Source organism: Pelodiscus sinensis, chromosome 12, assembly GCF_049634645.1.
Source record: "Pelodiscus sinensis isolate JC-2024 chromosome 12, ASM4963464v1, whole genome shotgun sequence".
Classification (NCBI taxonomy): domain Eukaryota; kingdom Metazoa; phylum Chordata; order Testudines; family Trionychidae; genus Pelodiscus; species Pelodiscus sinensis.
Genome location: NC_134722.1, coordinates 8590994 through 8614354, shown reverse-complemented (window position 1 = coordinate 8614354; position 23361 = coordinate 8590994). Strand labels below are relative to the sequence as shown.

At 44.6% G+C, this 23361-nt stretch overlaps 1 protein-coding gene across 2 annotated transcripts in view; it reads left to right on the top strand.

Moving 5' to 3' along the window:
* Positions 1-7861: 7861 nt before the first annotated feature.
* Positions 7862-23361, top strand: part of WFDC1 (WAP four-disulfide core domain 1) — a 36428-nt gene continuing 20928 nt past the window's right edge. Inside the window, exon 1 of one of the 2 annotated variants that reach the window (XM_075939984.1) lies at positions 7862-8401. In XM_075939984.1, the coding sequence (XP_075796099.1) occupies positions 7922-8401 (480 nt within the window). In that variant the 5' untranslated portion in view covers positions 7862-7921. The remainder of the gene's footprint in view (positions 8402-23361) is intronic. The other variant, XM_006134873.4, reaches the window with a different exon arrangement.

Sequence of the window (23361 nt, the reverse complement as noted above, 5' to 3'; positions counted from 1 at the left end):
CTCCACCGGCCTACCTAGGCTTCACTTCTGCCCGCTTCACAGATTTCGAAGGTGCAGAGAGGCCTCATGGAGGTCCGGAGAGGTGAGGAAGTATGTTATGGAAGGAAAGGGCCGGAAGGGGTGGGAGGAGCCACCATTTTGCAAGGGACAGTCCTGCCCGAAGAGCTATTTTGGCTTCCCACACGCTCTTCTGAGGGCATATTGAAGTAATAAATGCTACCCACCGTGCAAAAAAGGCACAATTGTTCTCTAGGCTGAGTAAACATGGCTCAGAAATGTGTCTCTCTCGCCAACAGGAGTTGGTCCAACAAACGATCTTACTTAAAAAACAAGGAATAGTCTAGTAGCACTTTAAAAACTAACAACACATGTAGATGGTATCATGAACTTCCATGGGCACAACCCACTTCTTCAGATAACTGGGTTGTACCCATGAAAGCTCATGATGCCATACATGTTTTTTTAGTCTTTAAGGTGCTGCTAGACTATTTGTTGTTTTTTAAGTTTTTCCAGTTAACAGACTAACTCGGCTCCCCCTCTGAAGCTTTTAAACAGAAAAGATTTTACCTCACCTATCTTGTCTCTCTAAACTTCCTCTTTGTAAGTGGCAAAATGTTTTGAATACATACATCCAGGACACAGTGTGAATGGGAACATTTCTCTAATCAAATTCATTTGCCTAATGTATCTGATGCACCATAAAACTCGTTAACAAGAACAAACCCTTTACATCCCATTTGCCCTGCTTGAGGCAAGCCGCTTGTACAGAATCACTTGCCTGCATTTTGCATTCCCTTTCATCTTTATTCCATGCTATACATTTCCTGCACCCATTGGTAACACACATCTGACATGGCATCCAGCAGTCAGCTTTCCCCCCTCACAGAAGAAATAAACATACAAAAGAGTCAATATTTTTAGATGGTACTGAGCCTAATACACTGTCCTAAGAGGAGAGAGTTGCCTGGACTTTATGGGTATGTCTAGACTGCATCCCTCTGTCAGAAGAAGGATGCAGATTAGGCAGGCTGACATTGCAAATCAGGCAGGGATTTAAATATCCCGTGCCTAATTTGCATTAAAATGGCTGCCGCGTTTTGTCAGAAAAAAGCAGCAGTCTAGAGGGGGATTTGTCGAGAAAGAAAGCCTTTTTCGACAGATCCTATAAACCTCCTTGCTCGACAGATCCCCCTCTAGACTGCCACTTTTTGCCAACTAAGTGCTGAGTTGGCAAAACGTGGCGGCCATTTTATGCAAATTAGGCACGGATATTTAAAATCCTGCCTCATTTGCAATGTCGACCTGCCTAATCTGCATCTCTCTGCCGACAGAGGGATGCAGTCTATACATACCCTATGAGAGGAACAATTGGCTCAGCTCAGGTCTTAGTAGACGTTTTTCCACCAGAAGTGGAGTTGATTATAACTTTTTGATTATGCTCTTATTCCCCTATTTGTCGGATTCATTCATCCGTTTCTGGATGTTTGACCACTTAGAAGGTATAGCACAAGTAAATATGAATGCTGATAATATTTCAGTGGAATGATAGATATATTCTAGTAGCTTTTTTATTCTACAAGCACAGGCAACCAATCTTGCATCCAAAGTGCAGGGTCCAGCGGTGCACAGTTTTGCAGCAGTCTCACTTTGATCATAATTCATCGGCAAAGAAAAGGAGGAACATAAGAACAACATAAGAATGACCATACCGGGTCAGACCTATCGTCCATCTAGTGCAGTATTCTGTCTGCCGACAGTGGCCAATACCAGATGCCCCAGAGGGCGTGAACACAACAGGTAATCCTCATGTGATCCCTTCCCTGTCATCCATTTCCAGACAAAAGGAGGAGGAGGTAAGGAGGAGAGAGAAAAGGAGGAGGAGGAAAGAGAAATGGCAGATTTTACCTCCCATCCTCATCTACGTATCTCATTGCATGAGCTTAGTGGTTATCCAGTTACATGCCAGCTCTCAGTCCAGCTCCTGGGGAACTGGCTGCTGCCCCATGCTGCTGCCTCTGTAAATTTTTAGTGGCTAGACGGTTACTATAATAACCATTTTTAACAGCTGTATGTTCTAATAGAACATATCATCCAGCTGTGTGCGATAATAGAACATACAGATGGATGATAACATTGAAAGCAGATGTTCTTCTATCTGTCTGTAGGGCATGTCTACACTAGGAAACTATTTCAAAATAACTAAAATCAACTTAATAACTCCCAAAATAACAAAACGGAAATAATGTGTCCTCACTCCAGGGAAGCCTCGAAATTAGTTTAAAGCAGGCATCCTTAATGTGAATGCGCTACCTCAACTTAGAGCCCCAGGAAGCACTGGGGAAGTAATTGGTTTGAATTACTCTGGGGAGCAGTTATTTCAAAATAGCGGCACCGAAACGTCCAACTGGCAGGGAAAACAGAAAGCTGCAAGCTCTCAATGCAAGGAATTCTTGAGAGCTCTGGCATGCCAGAACTGGACTGGGTCTGAACATTGAGCGTTACTCTACCCTGCAGCATGGTATGAGCCGTGTGTTCTCGGGAAAGAGCCTGACTTAACCTTTCCCTTGGAGCCAGACCTTTCCTGTAGGAAAGGAGGAAGTCTTGGCATTGTCTGGCCAGCTTAGTCCCTTTTTTGGCTGGACAATAGCATTTTTCTGTGGCTGCACAAAACACCCCGTGAGTTCTATTTGGAGCCTCTCCGAGAACATTTTTTTAATTGTCATTTAATTTATTCTGGTTCAACAGGGAGAGTCTAATTCCAAGAGTGATTTTGTTCTCCAAGTCCAAAGAAGTTGTCTTCCCATCCACATGGTGCTAGCCCGATCCAGCATCCTGTGCCTCTCCACAGTGAATAATGCAGCAGAAGCCTTTAGTTGTGTCTTGCAGGTCTTTGGGCCATATGCAAGCTTACATCATTGGATTCATTCTACTACAGGTCGCATCCGATCCTGGGGGGCCAAGTCTCAGGACAGCTAGACTATGTCTACACTGCTCCCTCTTGTGCAAAAAAATATGCAAATGAGGCAAACGGTGGACTATCACTGCACCTAATTTGCATAATTAATGAGGTTCCATTTTTGCGTAAAACCCCCCTCTTGCGCAAGAGCCATTCATCCTGAAAAAAAGAGGAAGAATAGCTCGTGCGCAAAAATGGAGCCTAATTAATTATGCAAATGAGGCACGGCGATATTCTTGTGCAAAAGTTCCTGCACAAGAGTGCATCCACAGTGCTATGTGCTTTTGTGCAAGAAAAGTGCTTTTTTGTAAGAGTGTCCATGGCAGTGTGGACGCTCTCTTGTGCAAGAAAGCTCTGCTGGCCATTTTAGCCATAGGGGTTTCTTGTGCAAGAAACCCCTGTTCCTGTCCACACTAGCCTTTTTGCACAAGAGCTCTTGAGCAAAAAGACGTATTCCTCGTGGGGAGAGGAATAATTCTTGCGCAAAAAGCCCTTTCTTCTGATGATCTACTGTAAACTTTCTTGCACAAGAACAGGCTTGTAGTGTGGATGCTCCACAAGTTTTTGTACAAGAAGCCTACAGTGTAAACATAGCTCCTGTTTGTACCATCATGATGACTACACTGGAATTACACCAATTTCCACCACTGGGGGATATGGCCCATCGCTTTGTTTTATACATTCATTGATTGAAAAATTACATTGATCCCTGCATGGAGGAATGTGGTTTTTCCATATGTAAGGATACCCAGTCAGGGCAAGGAAGCTGCCTCGTCAGAAGGGTTTGAAGTCAAAGGACATTTTGCCCATGAAGACACAAGCCCCACAGCTGTCCCACCATTTTTATACACACGAGTGCGGGAAACTGGACTTCTTGCAGAATTGCGTATCCCCAGGTTTTGACTCAAGACAAAAGATAAAGAATATGGAATAAAATATTTTGTTAGAGGAAAGATCTTTTCCAAATGTGTCCAAGACAGTGTCTGGATTTATCAACTAAGTCTACACTTATTTTTGATGGTATAAACTTTTGTTTGGGAGGGTGTATGATTGTACACTGTGGTAGTGCACACTGCTGGAAATATTTATGTGGACACAGTTATACTGGTCTAAAGATGGCTTATTATACGGAGACAGCTGATTGCCTTTCCCATATGGGAATGATCAGACTGATCCAAGCATCATTATATTGGTAACACACCATCAGTGACACCAATTGCGAGCCTTCGAGGAGAAATAATCCCCTGGTGCCCTCTTCCAAAGTTTTTGTAGTTTCAAAATTCCACAGGCTGAAGAGCCTCTGTGTGTGTGTGTGTGTGGGTGTGTGTGTGTGTGTGTGTGTGTGGGTGGGTGTGTGGGTGTGTGTGCGCGCGTGCATGCGTGCATGCGGTAGGGAGAGGGAGGGAGTCATAACCCAACCATTTTTAAACAGTGACTCCATATTTGATTATTACAGATGCTAACAAAGCATTTCTCCAGCTGTGTGGTGGCAATACCACTGACATTTGAGCCAACTTCTCCTCTGTACAAACAGAAGGACACATTTCAGTGAATCCCTAGCAAACAAGGACTGGCAGGGACCAGATGTTGCCTGTCTCCCTTGTCCCCACTGCATCCCCTCTAAAGGGTTTGTAATTCTTCAAATGTATTAATAAAGTTGCAATAAATGCATGAACCACAGAGTATGAAAGCGTAGGATCTCCACAAGTGACTTGGGCCAGCCTTCTCTGTCCCCTGGCTTTCCGTCTCCTATAGAGACCAACCACAGCCAGAACACAAGGACGGATTAACTACACCCATGCAGCTGAAGCGAAACAACTTTTTCTGTTGCAGATAAGCCCTAGTTCATCAGAACAAGCGGCTAACATAATCCCTGTGTTGCTATCTCTGTTTTTAATACTTTCTTAAATACCTCGCAGTTAAAGCAATACAATTCAGAACTCTGCTGAGAAGTACAGTTCAAGATTTCAACAAATCATAAAAAAGGTTAGTTAGGGGATATTCCTTTTAAACTTCTAATTATTCCCGTGGCCTCTCTTTGCAAAGGATTTGTGCCTGATTCCGATAATTACATCCCAGGCTGCCAAGACTCCTTTGGAGCAATTGTGGGAACCATCAGCCTGCTGTGAACTACTTTGTTAAACTAGAGGCTCTACAGCAAGAGAACGCTCCTTTTTTCTGAAAGGGTTGTTTAAATCCAAGCGTAAAAGTGAACTTGACAAAACCTAGCAACGGGAAACAAAGCTGGGCCAGCTGGTGGGCTCTTATTCAGTCTACTGCAGAATTAAAGAAGCAGTAATTTGTTCCCTCCTCTCCCCCGTTCCAGTCTGGGTGAATCTGCCCAAGGGTATGTCTACACAGCACCCTAAACTGAAAATAAGATATGCAATTTGCCCTGCACACATTGCATATCTTATTTCGATTCTATTTCGAAATCACTTATTTTGAAATTTGGCGCTTCTTATTTTGAAATTTGGCGCATCGTGGAATGAAGGTTACAGGAATGCCGAAGTAGCACACCCGTTATCTTAAAAAATATTTCAAAGTAACTGGCAGCTTGTTACGATGCAGGGTAGCTATTTCGGGATACCTCAAATTGGTTGTGACAATTTTCTTCCACTATTTGATCTGAGGAAGTGGGTCTGGTCCACGAAAGCTCATCACCTAATAAACCATCTTGTTAGTCTTTAAAATGATACATAGTCCTGTTTTTTGTTCCAGCTACACCAGACTAACACGGCTACATTTCTATCCCTAATTCCAATAGGTGGAACTGTGCTCATCTAATTACACATTAGGCCAATGTTTAGCAATTTGGTAAGTGGCTAAGGCAGGGGGAGAGGCGTCAGGAATCGGAGCTTCATCCTCAGCTCTGTCATTAACTTACCCTGTAATATTCAGCAAGTCCCTTAAAAAAAACACCTCTCTCCGTGACTCAGTTTTCCCCCTCTGTAAAGTGGGGTTAATAATGCTCTTACAGCTTTGAAAATTTAGGATGAAAGCTACCAAGTAGACAAGTGCTAAGATTTAATAGAACTCATGTGTCTGCTAGTGACATGAACAGCTTTAAATCGCGCCTTTAATCACCTCCTGATATTTAGTGATGCAAGGGAATTCTGCAATCTATAAATCAGGATGGGGGGAAGGAACTCTAGCCCACTGGCTGCATGCAGTTCACCAAAGTTAGCTGCTGGTGGGCCATTGATTGGGAACAATGAACTCTGGCCATTGAGAATTGTGAGCAGCTGTACCTGTGGACGTTCAGGCAAACAAAGCATTTGGTGGCCCGCCAGTACTGAGCCCTGGCAAACCATGTCTTCCCCCACCTATAAACATGTGTCCTTATTTCTAGCAGGTAAGTGTCAAAGCTGCATATCTGTCAAGAAAAGGGTCAGCAAATGATTTCTTCCCTGACCCTTAATCTCTAGAATGAATAGCTCCAAATCCAGCATGTGCATGTATTCAAGAGCCAAATGAAATCAGCACAATTCATAGCAAACAACTGGCAGTTGACACATGTTTTGGTTTCAAAGATGCAGCAAAGACGTGAACTATCTGCACAAGTATGTTGATGAAGTGGGAATACTGTCCAGAAAATGACATTTCTTTCAGACATTCAGCCCTGCCATTTATCACCCAACTCTTGATACTCAGAACACACCGATGCTAGCTACCAATTGTGTCTGATCAAAGCTTTGTCGAAGTGTTCTTTATTATTAATGACAGCGATAACAGGAGGAACTGCATTCTAAAATGAATGAAACCCATTTGAGGTGTGTAATCATGTCAGCTGAAGACAGATCTTGCTATTGGAGCTTTCCGAGCAACAACAGAATCTAAAGCCAGCCACAAGCATGATGATGGATTTATATGAGGGGAAAATTTGTCTCTGGTGGTACTGAGATATCTCGGCAATGCTCCAGGTTTATGCCGGGTTTATGCCGCCAAAATTTAGGATTGAGTATAGTGTTGCACTGAGGTCAAAGAGGGCATAAAACATGGATTTCCTCTTGCAGTTGCAAATCCAGTCTTCAAGTCTGGGTGCATCAAGATTGGGGCCTTCAGCTCAGGTATCAATAGCTTCCTGCTGCTAGAGGCACTTGAGAGTGGGTTTAAGTGGCTAACACAGGACGAAATATTGATTTCTGCATCTCAGCCCCACAATCAAGTCTGAAAATAGGGTCCTACATCGTTATCTGAGATAACTGTCTCAAATCCAGCTCAGTTTCACCTATTGTATGGCCCTGTAAGCCAGCCATTCATCTCCAGGCCTGCCTATGGGGGGCGGGGCACAATGGGCTGTTACTCTGGAGCCCGTTGACTCAAAGGGGTCCGGGCTCTGGCTACCACCACTGCTGAAGTAGCAGCGGTGGCAGCTGGTGCCAGGTGCCCTTTAAATCATTGCCAGGATGCTGTGCGCTCCGGGCAATGCTGAGGGCTGGAGGTACCACTTTTTGGGCAGTCCAGAGGACCTGCTGCCTTCTGCCCCACTTTTTCCGCTCTGGGTCCCACCACTTCTGGGTGTGTGGGGCACCTTGCCCAGGGGCCCACAGAAGCTGTTGTGTCCACTGTTTCTATTCTATGTTTAAATAAACTCCTTTCCCATGGACACACTATTTCCAGCATGCTCGCAGGCCCTTCTTTCCCCAGTGGCCCCCTCTGCTCCTCATGTAAATCAACCTTAGAACGAACGCTAAAGCCAACTTGTTTTAATGCACGTGTCCCTTTGTTTGTCAAGTTTTTAAAGAATGTCCTTCCCAAAATGACACCTCCCTTAGAGAATAAACCACCTTGTAGAACTAGGGGCCCATCCCACCCATCAGGGCATCTACTGTGTGGGGGGAACGGGGGGAGAGGACACAATGCGAGTACTTGTGATCTTGGAAAGTTTGCAGCACTCACTCTTCCAGGACCTTGATTTCCCCTGGCAGCAGCTGCCATTTGATCCCCTGCTTTGGCTTTTGAATGGCGCGCCCTGAGAATGCCAGATGTGGTGAACAAAGGTCTAAAAATAATCCGTCCAGTGATCAGTCCAGGGGAATAGGCGCCTCGTGGGAACACGAGACGGGAGAATCTGATCTATTTTTGCACAAGAACGTTCAGCAACCGCTCCAGGCTCCTGGCTGTGGGCTCCAAAGCTTTTTGTGTGTTTGTTTGATTTTTTTTCCCCTCCCAGAAGCTGTACAGCAAAGAGCCGTTTGCTCCAGCAGTCAGCTCTCTCTCTCCCTCTGTCTGATTCGCCGGGCTCCTGGAAAGCTGGGATCCTTATTTCTATTTCTCACCAGGAACATGGAATCCAGCAGCAATGGGCTGGTGCCCACGCTGCATTTCTGTAAAAAGATCTTTGCTGCAGCCTTGTGTATGTCAGTCTTGCTCCCAGAATCGGGCTTGTCCAAGAATCTTTGGAAACGTGCGCTCCATCTGAAACGGACAGAGAAATATGATGTGAGTACCTAGCTGGGGAGGGGAGGGAGCTTTGCGTGTGAACTAGGCAGAGTCGGATGTAATGGTGTGAGTTTTCTATGTCCTTTTAGGATAAGTACGTGAATCCTAAGCTTTTTGGCTACGTCTAGACTACAAGCCTCTTTCAAAAGTGGCTTTTTCGAAAGAATTTTCGAAAAAAGCCCCTTTCGAAAGAGAGCGTCTAGACTACAAGCAGATTTTTTGAAAAAGCAAGCCACTTCTTCGAAAGAGAGTCTAGATGCTTTCTTTCGAAAAAGCACAGTTTGCATTCAATAGCACCTTTTTTCGAAAGAGTACTTTTGAAAAAAAGGCATTATTCCTTGTAAAATGAGGTTTACAGTGATCAAAAAACTGCCGCTTTCATTCGATTTACTTTCAAAAGAACACGGCTGCTGTCTAGATGCAGGCAAAGTTTTTTCAAAAAAACCCTGTAGTCTAGACACACTCTTTCTGTTTGGAAGAGCTCTGGTTCAGGCTTGTGACGCTGTGTTAAACTTTTACCCCAGATCTGCTGCTGCATGAGACAGGCAGAGAAGGGCACACTGTCCACGGAGAAATAAATTTGTAACGCAATAGCTTTGGTCAAAGGAGGAACTCTGCACTGGGAGAGGCCGGAGAAGGGACATGTGAATGGAGAAATGTGGTTGCAAGTGGAAAAACCCATATAAATGTGCATAGAAGTGCTAGCATGAAATACCAAAAGGAAAGTAGCATGGTCTGCTGCTTAATGCAAAAGAAGTGGGAGTCAGAGTTTCGGGGCTATATGCCCAACTCTACCACTGGCGTGGTGCGTAAGATAGGGCAAGTCACGAGCTAGTGACTCGTGTTAGCCATCCACTGTAAAGCGCGGATAATACGTGCCATAATTCACAGGGCAGGTTGAGAGGCTAACTAGTAAAAAATTAAAAGGCCACGCCCTTCCTCTTTCTTTTCTCTTCCCCTCTCCTATTTATTTCCAGTTTTCATATCCTCTACTCATAACTCCAGTCATCTGAAGAAGTGGGCTGTGCCCACGAAAGCTCATGATACCATCTACATGTTTTGTTAGTCTATAAAGTGCTACCAGACCATTTGTTGTTTTTTTCTGTAAGGGTGTGTCTAAACTACATGGCTCCATCGATGGAGCCATATAGATTAGGCTGATCGGCAAAGGGAAATGAAGCTGCGATTTAAATAATCGCGGCTTCATTTAAATTTACATGGCTGCCATGCTGAGCCGACAAACAGCTGTTTGTCGGCTCAGCGTGCTAGTCTAGACGCTCCCGCACCAACCTGAAAGCCCTTTATCGACCTCCCCGTTATGCCTCATAGGATGAGGTTTACCGGGGAGGTCGATAAAAGGCTTTCATGTCGACAGAGGAGCATCCAGACTAGCGCGTTGAGCCGACAAACAGCTGATCAGCTGTTTGTCAGCTCAGAGCGGCAGCCATGTAAATTTAAATGAAGCCGCGATTATTTAAATCGCGGCTTCATTTCCCTTTGCCAAACAAACACATCTACATGGCTCTGTCGACAGAGCCATGTAGTTTAGATGTACCCTAATAGACTAACTCGGCTACACCTGAAGCATTTAAAGCGGTTGTTACTGCAGGTAGCTCAGGGGAGAATTCATCTGCATGTCTGCCTCTTATAGCATCATCGAAATTCAGGACTGGAGGGGATCTGGTCCAGCCTCCTGGGCTGAGATAGAACCAAAATACCTAGAACCATCCCTGACTACAGGTGTTTGTCTAACCTGTTCTTTAAAACCTCCACTAACAGGGATTCCACAATCTCCTTGGGAACCCTATTCCAGAACTTAAATATCCTTATACTGTAGTTAGAAAGTTACCCCAATCTCAAACCTAAATCTCCCTGGCTGCAGATTAAGCCCATTTCTGTTTGTTTTGCCATCAGTGGACGTAGAGATTAATGGATCACTTTCACTATCTTCTTTATAACAGCCTTTAACATATTTGGAGGCAATTCTTAGGTCCTCTTTGTCTCCCCCGCCAAGACTGAATGTGCCCTTTTTTCCCGCCTTTCCTTACAAGTTAAGGTCTTTTAGACCTTTCATAATTTTTGTTGCTCTCCTCTGGACTCTCTCCAATTTGTCCACATCGTTCTTAAAGCGCTGCCCAGAAAAGGTCTCAGTACTCCAGTTGTCTCACCAGTGCCAAGTAAAGTGAGACAACTACCTCTGGTGGCCTGCATACCCCTTTTCCACAACTCTGTCCCATTGTTGGCTCATCTCTAATTTGTGGTTGCCCATAATCCCCAGACCCCTTCCTGCAGGTTTACCACCTAGCCCGTTATTCCCCATTTGTGCAGGTGATGTCGCCTTCCTGGGTGCAGAACTTGGCGTTTGTCTTTACTGAATTTCATCTTCTTGATTTCAGATCGATCCTCCCATTTTTTTCAAGGTCATTTCAAATTCTAATCCCCTGCCCCCAATGTGCTAGCAGCTCTTCTCAGCTTGGTGTCATCTGCAGATTTTATAAGCATACTCCCCACTCCCTTATTCACATCATTAATGACAATGACAATGTACCAGATGCAGGAAAAGCCCCTGCAAGACTTCACTAGATATACCTCCCGCTCCCCCACCCCAGTGAACTACTCATTGAGTACAAACAAAAAACAGGACTATGTAGCACTTTAAAGACTAACAAGATGGTTTATTAGCTGATGAGCTTTCGTGGGTCAGACCCACTTCCTCAGATCAAATAGTGGAAGAAAATTGTCACAACCATATATACCAAAGGATACAATTTTAAAAATGAACACATATGAAAAGGACAAATCAAATTTCAGAACAGAAGGGAGATGCGGGGGGGGGGGGGGGGGGAGCTAATGGTATTAGAGGTGATAATTGGGGAAGCTATCTTTGTAATGGGTAAGATACCCGGAGTCTTTGTTGAGACTCACGCGTAGAGTGTCGAATTTTAGCATGAATGACAGTTCAGAGGATTCTCTTTCAAGTGCAGATTTAAAAGGCTTTTGGAGCAGGATGCAGGTGATTAAGTCGTTGAGACAGTGTCCTTTCTGGTTGAAATGGCAAAAAAACTGTTTTTTCTTTGTGATCCTGTCTAATATCTGTTTTGTGGGCATTGATCCTTTGGCGAAGTGTCTGAGACGTTTGTCCAATGTACAAAGCAGACGGACACTTACGGCACATGATAGCATAAATTATATTTCTGGATGCGCAGGAATATGTGTTCTTGATCTTATAACTCACTTGGTTAGGTCCAATAATGGTATCAGCAGAATGAATATGTGGACAAAGCTGGCAAGTCTTTCAGCCAGTTTTGCACCCACCTTACGGAAATTTCCTCCAGACCACATTTCTCTACTTTGCTTATGCGAATGTCCTGTGGAAAGTGAAAGTAGTCTGGACACAGTTTTTTCCAGAAAAAAACACCCCTTCTTTGAAAAACCACGTAAACCTCTTTTGTTTAGGAAGAGCAGGGTTTTTTTGAAAAAGGGTTTTTTTTCTGAAAAAAAAAAAATGCTTCCAGACTACTTTCACTTTCAAAGGACCCACTTTCAAAAAAGCAATTGGAAGAAGATATACAAATTCCCGCACAATTTGCATAGCCTCTTTTGAAATTATAACATAGTCTAGACGTGCCCAAACTGTGTCAAAGCCTTACTGTGATGAACATATAGCACAGCTGCAGCTTTGCCCCCAATCCTGTAAGCCAGTCATCCTGTCAAGGAAGGAAATTGGATTGGTTTGGCATGGTTTGTTCTTGAGAGATAAGGCAGGTGAAGTTATGTCTTTTATTGGGCCAGCTTCTAATGGTGTAAAAACTAAAGCTAAGGCTGTAGATCAGACTCATTAATCTCTCTGGGTATGTCTACACTACCACCCTAGTTCGAACTAGGGTGGTTAATGTAGGCAACCGAAGTTGCAAATGAAGCCCGGGATTTGAATTTCCCGGGCTTCATTTGCATCTTGCCGGGTGCCGCCATTTTTAAATCCCCGCTAGTTCGGACTCCGTGCCCGCGGCTACACGCGGCACGGAGTAGGTAGTTCGGATTAGGCTTCCTATTCTGAACTACCGGTACACCTCGTTCCATGAGGAGTAATGGTAGTTCGGAATAGGAAGCCTAATCCGAACTACCTACTCTGTGCCGCGTGTAGCCGCGGGCACGGAGTCCGAACTAGCGGGGATTTAAAAATGGCGGCGCCTGGCAAGATGCAAATGAAGCCCGGGAAATTCAAATCCCGGGCTTCATTTGCAATTTCGGTTGCCTACATTAACCACCCTAGTTCGAACGAGGGTGGTAGTGTAAACATACCCTCTATAAGGGGTCTCTGTGCCACGGGATGGGACAGTGCACCACACCCAGCAGGTGTTTGGGTGACACATGGGTCTTGTGGGCATGGGTCATTGTAGCACAGCTCCGTCTGCCGGTTTTATATCTGTTCTGGCAAGGTCTGGTGCATCTGTGAGTTGGTAACGCTGTGGGAAGCTGGCTCCCAACTATGAGCTTGGCAAGGTTCAGAGATGGGCAACTAAAATGATGAGGGGTTTGGAACGGGTCCCATATAAGGAGAGATTAAAGAGACTGAGACTTTTCAGCTTGGAAAAGAGGAAACTCGGGGGGATATGATAGAGGTCTATAAAATCATGAGTGGTGTGGAGAAAGTGAATAAGAAAAGTTATTTACTTGTTTCCATAATATAAGAACTAAGGGCTACCAAATGAAACCAATAGGCAGCAGGTTTACACCAAATAAAAGGAAGTTCTTCTTCACACAGCGCATAGTCAATCTGTGGAACTCCTTGCCTGAGGAGGTTGTGAAGGCTAGGACTATAACAGGGTTTAAAAGAGAACTAGATACATTCATGGAGGTTAAGTCCATTAATAGCTATTAGCCAGGATTGGTAAGGAATGGTGTCCCTAGCCTCTGTTTGTCAGAGGGTGGGGATGGATGGCAGGAGAGAGATTGCTTGATCATTATCTGTTTGGTTCACTCCCTTTTGGACACTTGGCATTGGCCACTGTCGGCAGACAGGATACTGGGCTGGATGGACCATTGGTCTCACTTAGTATGGCCATTCTTATGTTCTTAAGGTTGGGGTGTGATTTGAAGGCCTCACGAGGGGGTTCAGGAAAGATTTCTTTCAGGATGCGGCACCCATTGAGTATGGCCGGCAGTTGTTTGTTGATATGCTGTGGGGGTGCCAGTGTGGGTTAGCAGGCAGGGTGATAGGTGACAACTAAAGGTATAGAGAGGGAGGGGGTTTACTTCTGTACTGAAGCTGGTTCTCTCAGGGCACTTGGTGCTTATGTTAAACCATCTGCTCCCCTTTGTATTGAGCTGTGGCACTTCCCAGACCCAGAGAAGAGCTCTGTGTAAGCTCGAAAGCTTGTATCTCCCACCAACTGTCTTCAGTCACCAACTCCTGGGGGAACTGCTCCTCCTGTCCCCTTCCGGGTCTCCAGGCCTGCGGACACTACAACCGCAGCCTTCCAGTTCTTAAAGGGTGTCCATCAGGATCAGCAGCAGCCATGCTGGCACTGTTCTGGGTACACAGAACAGAAGGGGGTGGGTCTGAGCACGTTTCGGGAGTTCAAAGTGTTCTTCTTCTGGAGCTAAAAGCCGCCTCTCGGTATTGCCAAAGGTTCAAAAATCATGAGTCAGGCTCACCCAAAATCATGAGAGCATAGAAACATCATAGATGTGGTGCCTTTAGGAAGCACTAGGCTCACATTGTGAAGTCTTCTTTGCAGCTAGGAGGGCTAGTTGCTTACTTTTTTCTTTGAGAATCAAGGCCGAAACCAACCCATAGCTGCGTGATTCCAGGAGCCCGGGCTACAAGGAAACCAATAATTACCATAAGACTGATGACAAAAAATAAGGAGGGCTGGCAGTACAGTCTTCTAAACAAAAAGAGGGGAGGGAGGAGGACTGTCATTTTTGTAAAAAGGAAATTCCTATTTGAAAATTCCAGGCATGCTATTTAAAGGAGATCTCAGAGAAATCGTTGCTGTTGTTTGTTTAAAGTAGCAAATCAAAACAAATTCAAGTTGACCATGTCCTTTTTAAAGTCAGTATTGCCTAATGCCTTTTGCCTCTTGAATATCTTGGGTCAAAGGCTATGTCAACACAGCAGCGTTATCTTGGAATAACTCACGTTATTCCGAAAAAACATAGTCCATGCCTACACACAAGCAGTTATTTCGACATAATGTCGAAATAATGTTGAGCTGGAGGACGGCTTACTCCGACTCCTGGAACACTCATTGTACGAGGAGACAGGGAAGTCAGGAAAGAGTGCTCTCTCTCGAAATAACTGCTGTGTAGACAGCACCAAAAATCAAAATAAGCTATTTCAACTTAAGCTACCCCATTAGCATAGCTCACCTTGCGTAGCTTATTTCGATTTTAGCCCAGCTGTGTAGACATGCCCAAAATTTCAGCCATTGTTAAGCTGGCATCTGTTGCTGCAAACTCAGGTCTGACGGTTTCCACAGTAGATGCCAAACTTGTTTTATATGTGCACTGTTGGTTCAGGCTACCCACTACCCCAGAGGAGCATAGGTAGCAGGTTGTGCACACCAAGAAGTTGGACACCGACAGACCTGCTGACAGGGGAGTGGAAGCGGAAGCAGTAACAATGGTGGCCAGAGTCCGAGGTGCTTTACATTGTTGACAGCCGTGTGGCACACTGTGGGAAGCACCGAGGGCTGTGGGGGAACACGTGTCGCGCTCCAGGCAGTGCTGAGGGCTTCCTAGTCCCAGCCCCGCCCTTCCACATGAGGCCCCGCCCCTTCCGGTGGCACAGAGCAGAACCCCAATGCCTTTCCCAGGAGCCTGGTGAGACTGTCAGCCCCGCTGGACACTAACATTAGCAGGCACTATCAGGGACCATGAAGATAAAATTCACAGCCCACAAGGCTGGAAATGACACGTTACGAAGCAGACTGGCTCTGCGCCCGTGACAGGTGTTTTGTGGACTGTGGCGCACGCATCTGATAAGCAAAGGCCCAGTAAGCAGAGATGGATGCAAAATTTCTGCTGTCTTTTCAGGAACATTTTCCAGCAAAATTGTCCGGACAATGCAAAAAATGTTTCATTGTCCAATTTACCTCACTTTCAGGAGTTTAAGAGCCTTCACTGGACTTCAGCAGTCTTATGTGAACATGCGAGGCTGCGAATTATTTTGCAACCGAGAGCAAAGAACAGCTTTGGCTTGCTGAATCTCACAACTGCACTGGAAAAAAATATCTTTAACAACAGTAATAATTCTGCCATGTTGGAAAACCACTGTAAAGTCAAAGTCCGCAATCTTCTGCTTTCCACAGAAATTATGACGCAATGGTCCGGAAAGATAGGATCCTAACTGTTGGTGTTCAGATAGCTTGTTCTATATACAGACAATCCTTTCCCTTAAGGCAGGGTTTCCCAATCTATGGGTTGGGACCCAAATATGGGTCATCATTACATTTCAAAAGGGTCGCCAAGTGTCTCCCCAGGTGGCTCTGCCCCCGTTGCTCCCCCCCCCCATTTTTGAATTGCCTTGAGTCACCAAGTCTTCCTGAATTGTCCAAATGGGTCCCCATCTGGAAAAGGTTGGGAACCACTGCCTTAGAGCTATGTCCTTCTCCATGAACTAGATGTACCTGGCCACCAGGTGAATTTGAACCTGGGACCTCTAAAGCTTAGTATAGGAGCCTCTACCCTCTGAGCTAAAAGCCAGCTGACTCCCAGTCCATGCTGTAGAGGTGTCTTGAGTTTAGCTGTTGCTGTGGTCTAGGTGCCACTGCATTGGTCAGTGAACCACACTAGGTGTGTGGGTTACATAGACACTTTTCAAAGAACTGTTTTTCTCCCAGCTGCTAATCCAGGTGCTACTGCTCTGGCAAGCTCAGCTTGAATTGCTCAGAAGGGAGAGAACCTGCATTTCTCTTTCCTTTCCCTTGCAAGCTTGAAGAAGGAGAGTTCCAATGTCTGGTTTTCTCCCTTAGCAGAAGTCTTGTCTTGGGGGTGGTCTCTGGTGTGCACCAAATGCACACAAGTCACACAGCGTGGGGAATGTGTAATGCACACACCTGCTGGGTGTGGTGCACTGTCCCCTGTAGTAACGTGTAGATCGCGTACAGTGAGCGAGAACAAGTTTGCTCTACAGCTGTAGCTATGCGCCAATGAGATTTTAGCTCAAGCGGAAGAGGCTCATGCCCTCCGCTCCAGAGATCCCAGGTTTGGTTCCCCCTCTGGGTGTTACAAATGCTCCTGTGATCTTCCTTAAATCCTCACATACAGAGCTGTCCTTAGCAATGCTGGTGCCCTGCAGCCCAGTACCTGTATTGTCCCCCCCCCCCACCATAGGCCGGCCGGCTGGCCCCTTTGTGGGAGCATGGAGGGTGGTGTGAACTGTGGGGTGCAGCATCCGTGCAGAGCAGGGAAGCTCACTTGCAGCCTCAGTGGAGGTGTGTGGGCACTGGCAAGCGGCGGACTGGAGGATTCAAGAGGAGCAGTGGGCAACAGCACCACTAGCCAGAGAGAAGCAGCAGTTTCCCACGGAAAAGGAAAGTGCCGCTTCTCTCCAGCCAGTAGTGCCTTCGCCCGCTGCTCCTCCTGAATCCTCCAGAATTTAGGCTCATGCTGCTCACTGCCCCCTGGTGAACATCAGCTGGGCACAGCCCCTGGGTGGGGAGGCAGCAAGGGGGTGAGGCTGGCCACCAGTACCATGAAATTGGGGGCAAGTTGGTACCCCACATTTCGTGGCACCCTATGCAGCTGCGTAGTTTGCGTATCGATAGGGACGGCCTTGCTCACATCTCATTGAACAGTTAACTCGTTGGGGGAGAGAGGAAGAAATGGGACATTGTACTTAGTCCGTAATGTATCGGTGGCTCCCTGCTTAGACCAAGAACAGTGTTTGGAATTCATGCAGGATCGTGCTTCAGGCCCGTTGCTTCTGATGTTAAAGGGAAGGAGTGGATGTATTTAGGACCAAACATTACACGCAGGCCTGCAGACCGGGAGTGGGGTGGGACGGTCCAAAGGGGGCAACTAGAACAATGAAAGAAAGCCAGCCTTGAACTTATAGGATCAGACCCACAGCTGCTGCAATTGGTGTGGTATTATTGACCTGAATGGTGCTGTGCATATTTACCCCAGATGAGAATCTGGCCCTTAATTGCACTCAACAGGAACTCCAGTTAGAAATATGTCTCACCAGATCCCATTCTGCATTGGAATATCTTTATCTGCAGCAGAAATCTATTTAGATTTCCGTAGCATTCGGGTATCAGAGCATTGTGCAGAGATACAAACTGGTTCTCATTTGCAGACAAGGAAACATCTAAGGCTGGGTGGAATTTTTATGAGGCAGGTCATATCCCTCAGATGTTATTGAAAGTCTTGGACTACAGCGAGTAATTTAGGATAATGAGGCGACATTCCATTTTTTTCTACCCACTATGGACTTGGCTTTCCAGGTTCCTTAGCTGAACTTTTAACTCCACCCACCCACCCCACACACACACCCTTGTTAACTAGTTCCTGGATGTCTTTAATGCAGATATCACCATTAAAATGGGTTCACGAGTCTCCTGTGACAAATAGCAACTTGCCTCCAGGATTGAAAAATATCCTCACATGCAGAAATTTTAAGATGTGCCAGCGTTCATAAAATTTAAAAATCCAAGTCATGCTCATAGCCAAAATGTAAATCACAGGCAAGCTTTTAAATGGGCACTTGTGGAAACCATTATTTCAAGGCAGCATTCATATGAGACTTTTTAAATGAAGGAATTACTTCCCCACCTTTTTCTTAAAAATCTTATGATACCTAAAGCAGTGACAACATGTTGATTCATTAAAGACTGCAAACATGCTGTAGTGCAGTGAATTTTTAAGTGCCGGGATATCAGAACACTAAGGACATTAAGAAAATGAGAGAACTCAATAAGGAAAAGGCCATGCTGTGAATTCTTGGCCTTAGAACTTTTATTGTTCTCAAAGGGAAGTCACAATCATTATGGTCAACTGTTCATTATGAATTTTGTCCTTTTAATTATTGAATCTTTTGTGAACCAATAATGTTCATTTTCTTTTAAGTAACCATTAGTCATCTCAGAGGGATAACTGTGTTAGTCTGTAAATTTAAAAACAAGCAGTCCTGTGACATTTTTGGGTATGTCTACACTACAGCATTATTTCAAAATAAGTTAATTCGAAATAACGCGTCTACACACAAAATACATTTCGAAATACCACGTCTACACTGAGTGGATATTGAATCACATTTAAGGCTGCTTGGAACCAGTTCCGGCAGGGCATCAGGTCAGAAGTTGTCTTGTGGCCAGGGTGGCCACCCTGGGAAGGCCTGGAGCCCCCCTATTTCAAAATAAGCGGCTACACAGTGCTTATTTAGAAATAGCAGTTTCAAAATTGGCACTATTCCTCGTGGAATGAGGTTTACCAATTTCGAAACAAGCCCTCCGCTATTTCAAATTAATTTTGAGATAACGGAATGGCTGTGTAGACGCTAGGAAAGTTATTTCGAAATAACTGCTGTTATTTCAAAATAACTTTGCTGTGTAGACATACCCTTAGGGCTCGTCTACATTGGCCCCTTTTCCGGAAGGGGCATGTTAATTTCACGAGTCGTAATAGGGAAATCCGCGGGGGATTTAAATATCCCCCGCGGCATTTAAATAAAAATGTCCGCCGCTTTTTTCCGGCTTTTAGAAAAGCCGGAAAAGAGCGTCTACACTGGCCCCCGATCCTCCGGAAAAAGCGCCCTTTTGAAGTAGGAATAAGACCCTCCAGAAAAGGGCGCTTTTTCCGGAGGATCGGGGCCAGTGTAGACGCTCTTTTCCGGCTTTTCTAAAAGCCGGAAAAAAGCGGCGGACATTTTTATTTAAATGCCGCGGGGGATATTTAAATCCCCCGCGGATTTCCCTATTACGACTCGTGAAATTAACATGCCCCTTCCGGAAAAGGGGCCAATGTAGATGTAGCCTTAGAGACTAACCAAATTATATAGAATCATGAGCTTTCGTGGGCAAAACCCACTCCATCTGATGAACTCTAGTGGAAATAACAGAAAACAAGAGATATAGGCTATGTCTACACAATCAGACACAATAGCTGACATTATTCTGAAATAACAGTCCATGTCTACACTATAAGCAGTTATTTTGACATAATGTCAAAATAATGTCAAACTGGAGGACTTCTTATTCCGACTCCTGTAACCTTCATTGTATGAGAAGTAAGGGAAGTCAGAGGAAGAGTGCTCTACCTTGGACTTCCTGCTGTGTAGACAGGGCCAAAAGCTGTAATAAACTATTTTGACTTCAGCTACGCAATTGACATAACTCAATTTCGTAGCTTATTTCAGGTTTGGCTGAAGAAGCAGAAGTAGTACCTGTCAGTTGTAGGACCATAATAATGAGGCTAATTAAGTAGGCTGGATATGTCCCATACATAGCTTTTGATGTGGAAATGCAGGTGTCAATGGCAGGAGAAAACTGGCTTTGTAATGCACCAAACAGTTAATGCCTTTGTTCAACCCCAGGGGAAGGGTGTCAAATCTGTGTAGATGATTTCTGGTTCTGCAGACTCTCTCTGTAATTGGTTAGTGAAATTCCTTTGCATAAGAATGGCTACTTTTAAATCCATAATTAGTCATCTGCATTTGCTAAATATTTTGGGCCAGCACATTTCAGACTATGGGTTAAGTGACAATAGCATTGGAAGTAGGAGAATAACAAATAATGCACTTCTGAAATGAATGCTTTGATGAACAACATTTTCAGTGATATCCAGTGTTTGGATTGGACGATGAATTATAAATAGACGTGGTGCAAAAGAAGAAAAAATATGTTGTGATTTTTTTTGCAGAAAACTCTCATTTTCCAAAATTCAAATTTGAATTTTTTTTATTTTTTTTTAAATTCAAAACTTCAAAATTGGAAGTTAGTGTTCCGAGAAGTTCTACTGCTGGTTAAAAATGGGAGGGAGAGAAACTGGGGATATCATTGTGAACAGCTTTCTTTTTGTGGTTGCATTTATCATTTGGTGTTTTGATGTTGGGTTGTTTTTCTGTTTGTTTTTTGGAGAGGGGTGTTTTTTTGTGTTTTACATTTTGAAAAAATGTAAAATATTGATTTAAAGAAAAATCAAAGAGTTCTCATGGTTAATAATGTGGCCCATCAATTTACAGGGAGAGATTCTGATGGCCTTCCTCATTTGAGCAGCATCTTCTTCCATGTGTAGCGTGAATGTGTTAAATACATGGACTGCTAGTGGAATAAGGTGATAGATAACAGTGTGACTATATCTCGGAATACGCCTACATTGCAACACTATTCTGAAATAACTTAGTCTGCATCTACACATCAGGCAGTTATTTCGAAATAGTGTCAAAATATTGTCAAGCTGGAGGACTTCTTACTCCAATTCCTGTAACCCTCATTGTACGAGGAATAAGAGAAGTCGGAGGAAGAGTGCTCTATTTCAAAAGAAGTGCTGTGTAGACGCTTCCTATTTTGAAATACGCTATTTTGAAATAAGATTCACAATTGACATAGCTCAATTTGCGAAGCTTGTTTCGAGTTAAGCCCTGCAGTGTAGATACATTCTCAGGCTATGTCTACATTATAGCCTTTTCCACAAAAACATATGCAAATGAGGTGATGCCTGGAATATCGCTGCACCTCATTTGCATAACTAATGAGGCTCCATTTTTGCACAAGAGGCTTTTGTGCAAAAAGGAGTTGTCTGCGCTGCTCCTTTTTCCGCAACCCCCTCGCCCCCCCCCCCCCCCCCGCACCTCTATTGAGCAAGAGCCGTTCTTCTGAATTTTTTCCGGAAGAACGGCTCTCGTGCAAGAGGGGGTTTTTTGTGCAAAAGGCTCTTGCGCAAAAACTAAGCCTCATTAATTATGCAAATGAGGTGCAGCGATATTCTATACTTTGCCTCATTTGCATATGTTTTTGCAAAAAAGGCTATTGTGTGGGCATAGCCTCAGTGTCTTCATTTGTGCAAATACTGGTGAATTAGGTTTTTCCCCTCACTTCTCAACACGTTAAAAACCAACCATCATCTCTATCTTCCCTATCACACCCCAGGATCTACAAACTCCAACTGTTTATTTATTTATAACCTGGATGGGCTTATACTACAGTTTCTATGTAATATATTGGCGGAATCTCCATCAAAAGGCATTTCAGCCATCTGGGAATGTTCACCATTATTAAGGGTGGTTTTCATCATTGCACAAATATATGAGATTGGATTAATAAAGAAATATTCTATTCTTACTATATGTTATGTATGATCCATTGCAAAGAAAGTGGAGGTAAAACCTATCCTGTCACCATTAGGTTTTTCCCCTCACTTCTCAACACGTTAAAAACCAACCATCATCTCTATCTTCCCTATCACACCCCAGGATCTACAAACTCCAACTGTTTATTTATTTATAACCTGGATGGGCTTATACTACAGTTTCTATGTAATATATTGGCGGAATCTCCATCAAAAGGCATTTCAGCCATCTGGGAATGTTCACCATTATTAAGGGTGGTTTTCATCATTGCACAAATATATGAGATTGGATTAATAAAGAAATATTCTATTCTTACTATATGTTATGTATGATCCATTGCAAAGAAAGTGGAGGTAAAACCTATCCTGTCACCATTACAAATAAAATACACCATTACCCCTTATCCTGTCAAACTGAATTACATCAATTTTCTATTAAATGAGCTATTAGTCATTCCTAATTACATTTTTAAATAACTGATTATGGCCCAGTCATTCATAACTGCAAGGCCATGTAGTAGCAGCAGCCAGTCCGAAAGTTAACAGTTAATATTTGTGCACTATCTCATAACAGTTGCAAAATGAGGCCACCTGTTGGACTCTAAAATTATTACCATGAAGCCCCCAGAATCTTGCTCCAATGTTTCCTTGTACACTGACGTAATGACAGTGTTTGAATGAAGGACTCCATCTGATGAAGTGGGTTTTGCCTGTATTTGGAAAGAGACGAATGAGGCTGCATCTACAATCTATGTCACGTCCAAGGAATGCGTCCGCTTTACTGAAAAAATGTTTGGAAAAGCGGACGTGTCCTTTTACCATCCCTGTAAACCTTGTTGTATGAGGAAGAAGGGATGTGCTGAAAGAGGAGGTTTTTCCAAAATCTGGCTCCGGGTAGCTGTGCCAAATTTCAGAAAAAACGTTTCCGAAAAAAAAGCGGGAAAAGATACACAAATTGCGATTCACAATTTGCGTATCTCTTTCTAACTTTTCTTTGTAGTGTAGACACAGCCTGAGTGACTGGAAAATCTAGTTGTACTCCCACTGAAACAAAAACAGTTTCCCAGACACAACCCTTACGAGGCCCACAGAGAGAGGCAGAAACTCTGTGACTGAGGCTGATCCACTTACTCAGCTCCCCTCCAAAGCAGGGGGAAGCTGAGGCAGCAGTAGTGTCTACAGAGCACCTGAGGTGGGGAAATATGTTCCTCCTCTTTCTCACAGAACTTCCCCCTGCCTCACACAACATGTCTGAGCACCAAGCAGGTGGGAACATTTTTTAAAATGGGGGCACTGAGCCCCCTTATCCCTGTTCAGCCTCGCTCCCTCCCCCCCCCCCCCCCACCCAGCAGAGGCAAGGAGCAAAGCCCCAGCATGCAGGGCAAACAGCCATGATCCTGGGAACTGGGCTGGCAGCAGAGCCCCCTGGCATGAGGGGCAGCAGCTGGAGACCCAGAAGTGAGGCCAGGAGTCCCGGTGTGCTGCAGCACCCCCTACACCCGTAGTTCCCACACCTATGAGCACAGGGATGAGGGCTGGCCCATGGGGAGTATGATTTGGGCTTGAGTGACTTGCCAATTTCTGTGGAACCCAGGGAGTTGACTTCTCATCCGACAGCCACCTGTGTGAATCAAATTGCCCTGTGTGCTGCTCCTAATTCTCAT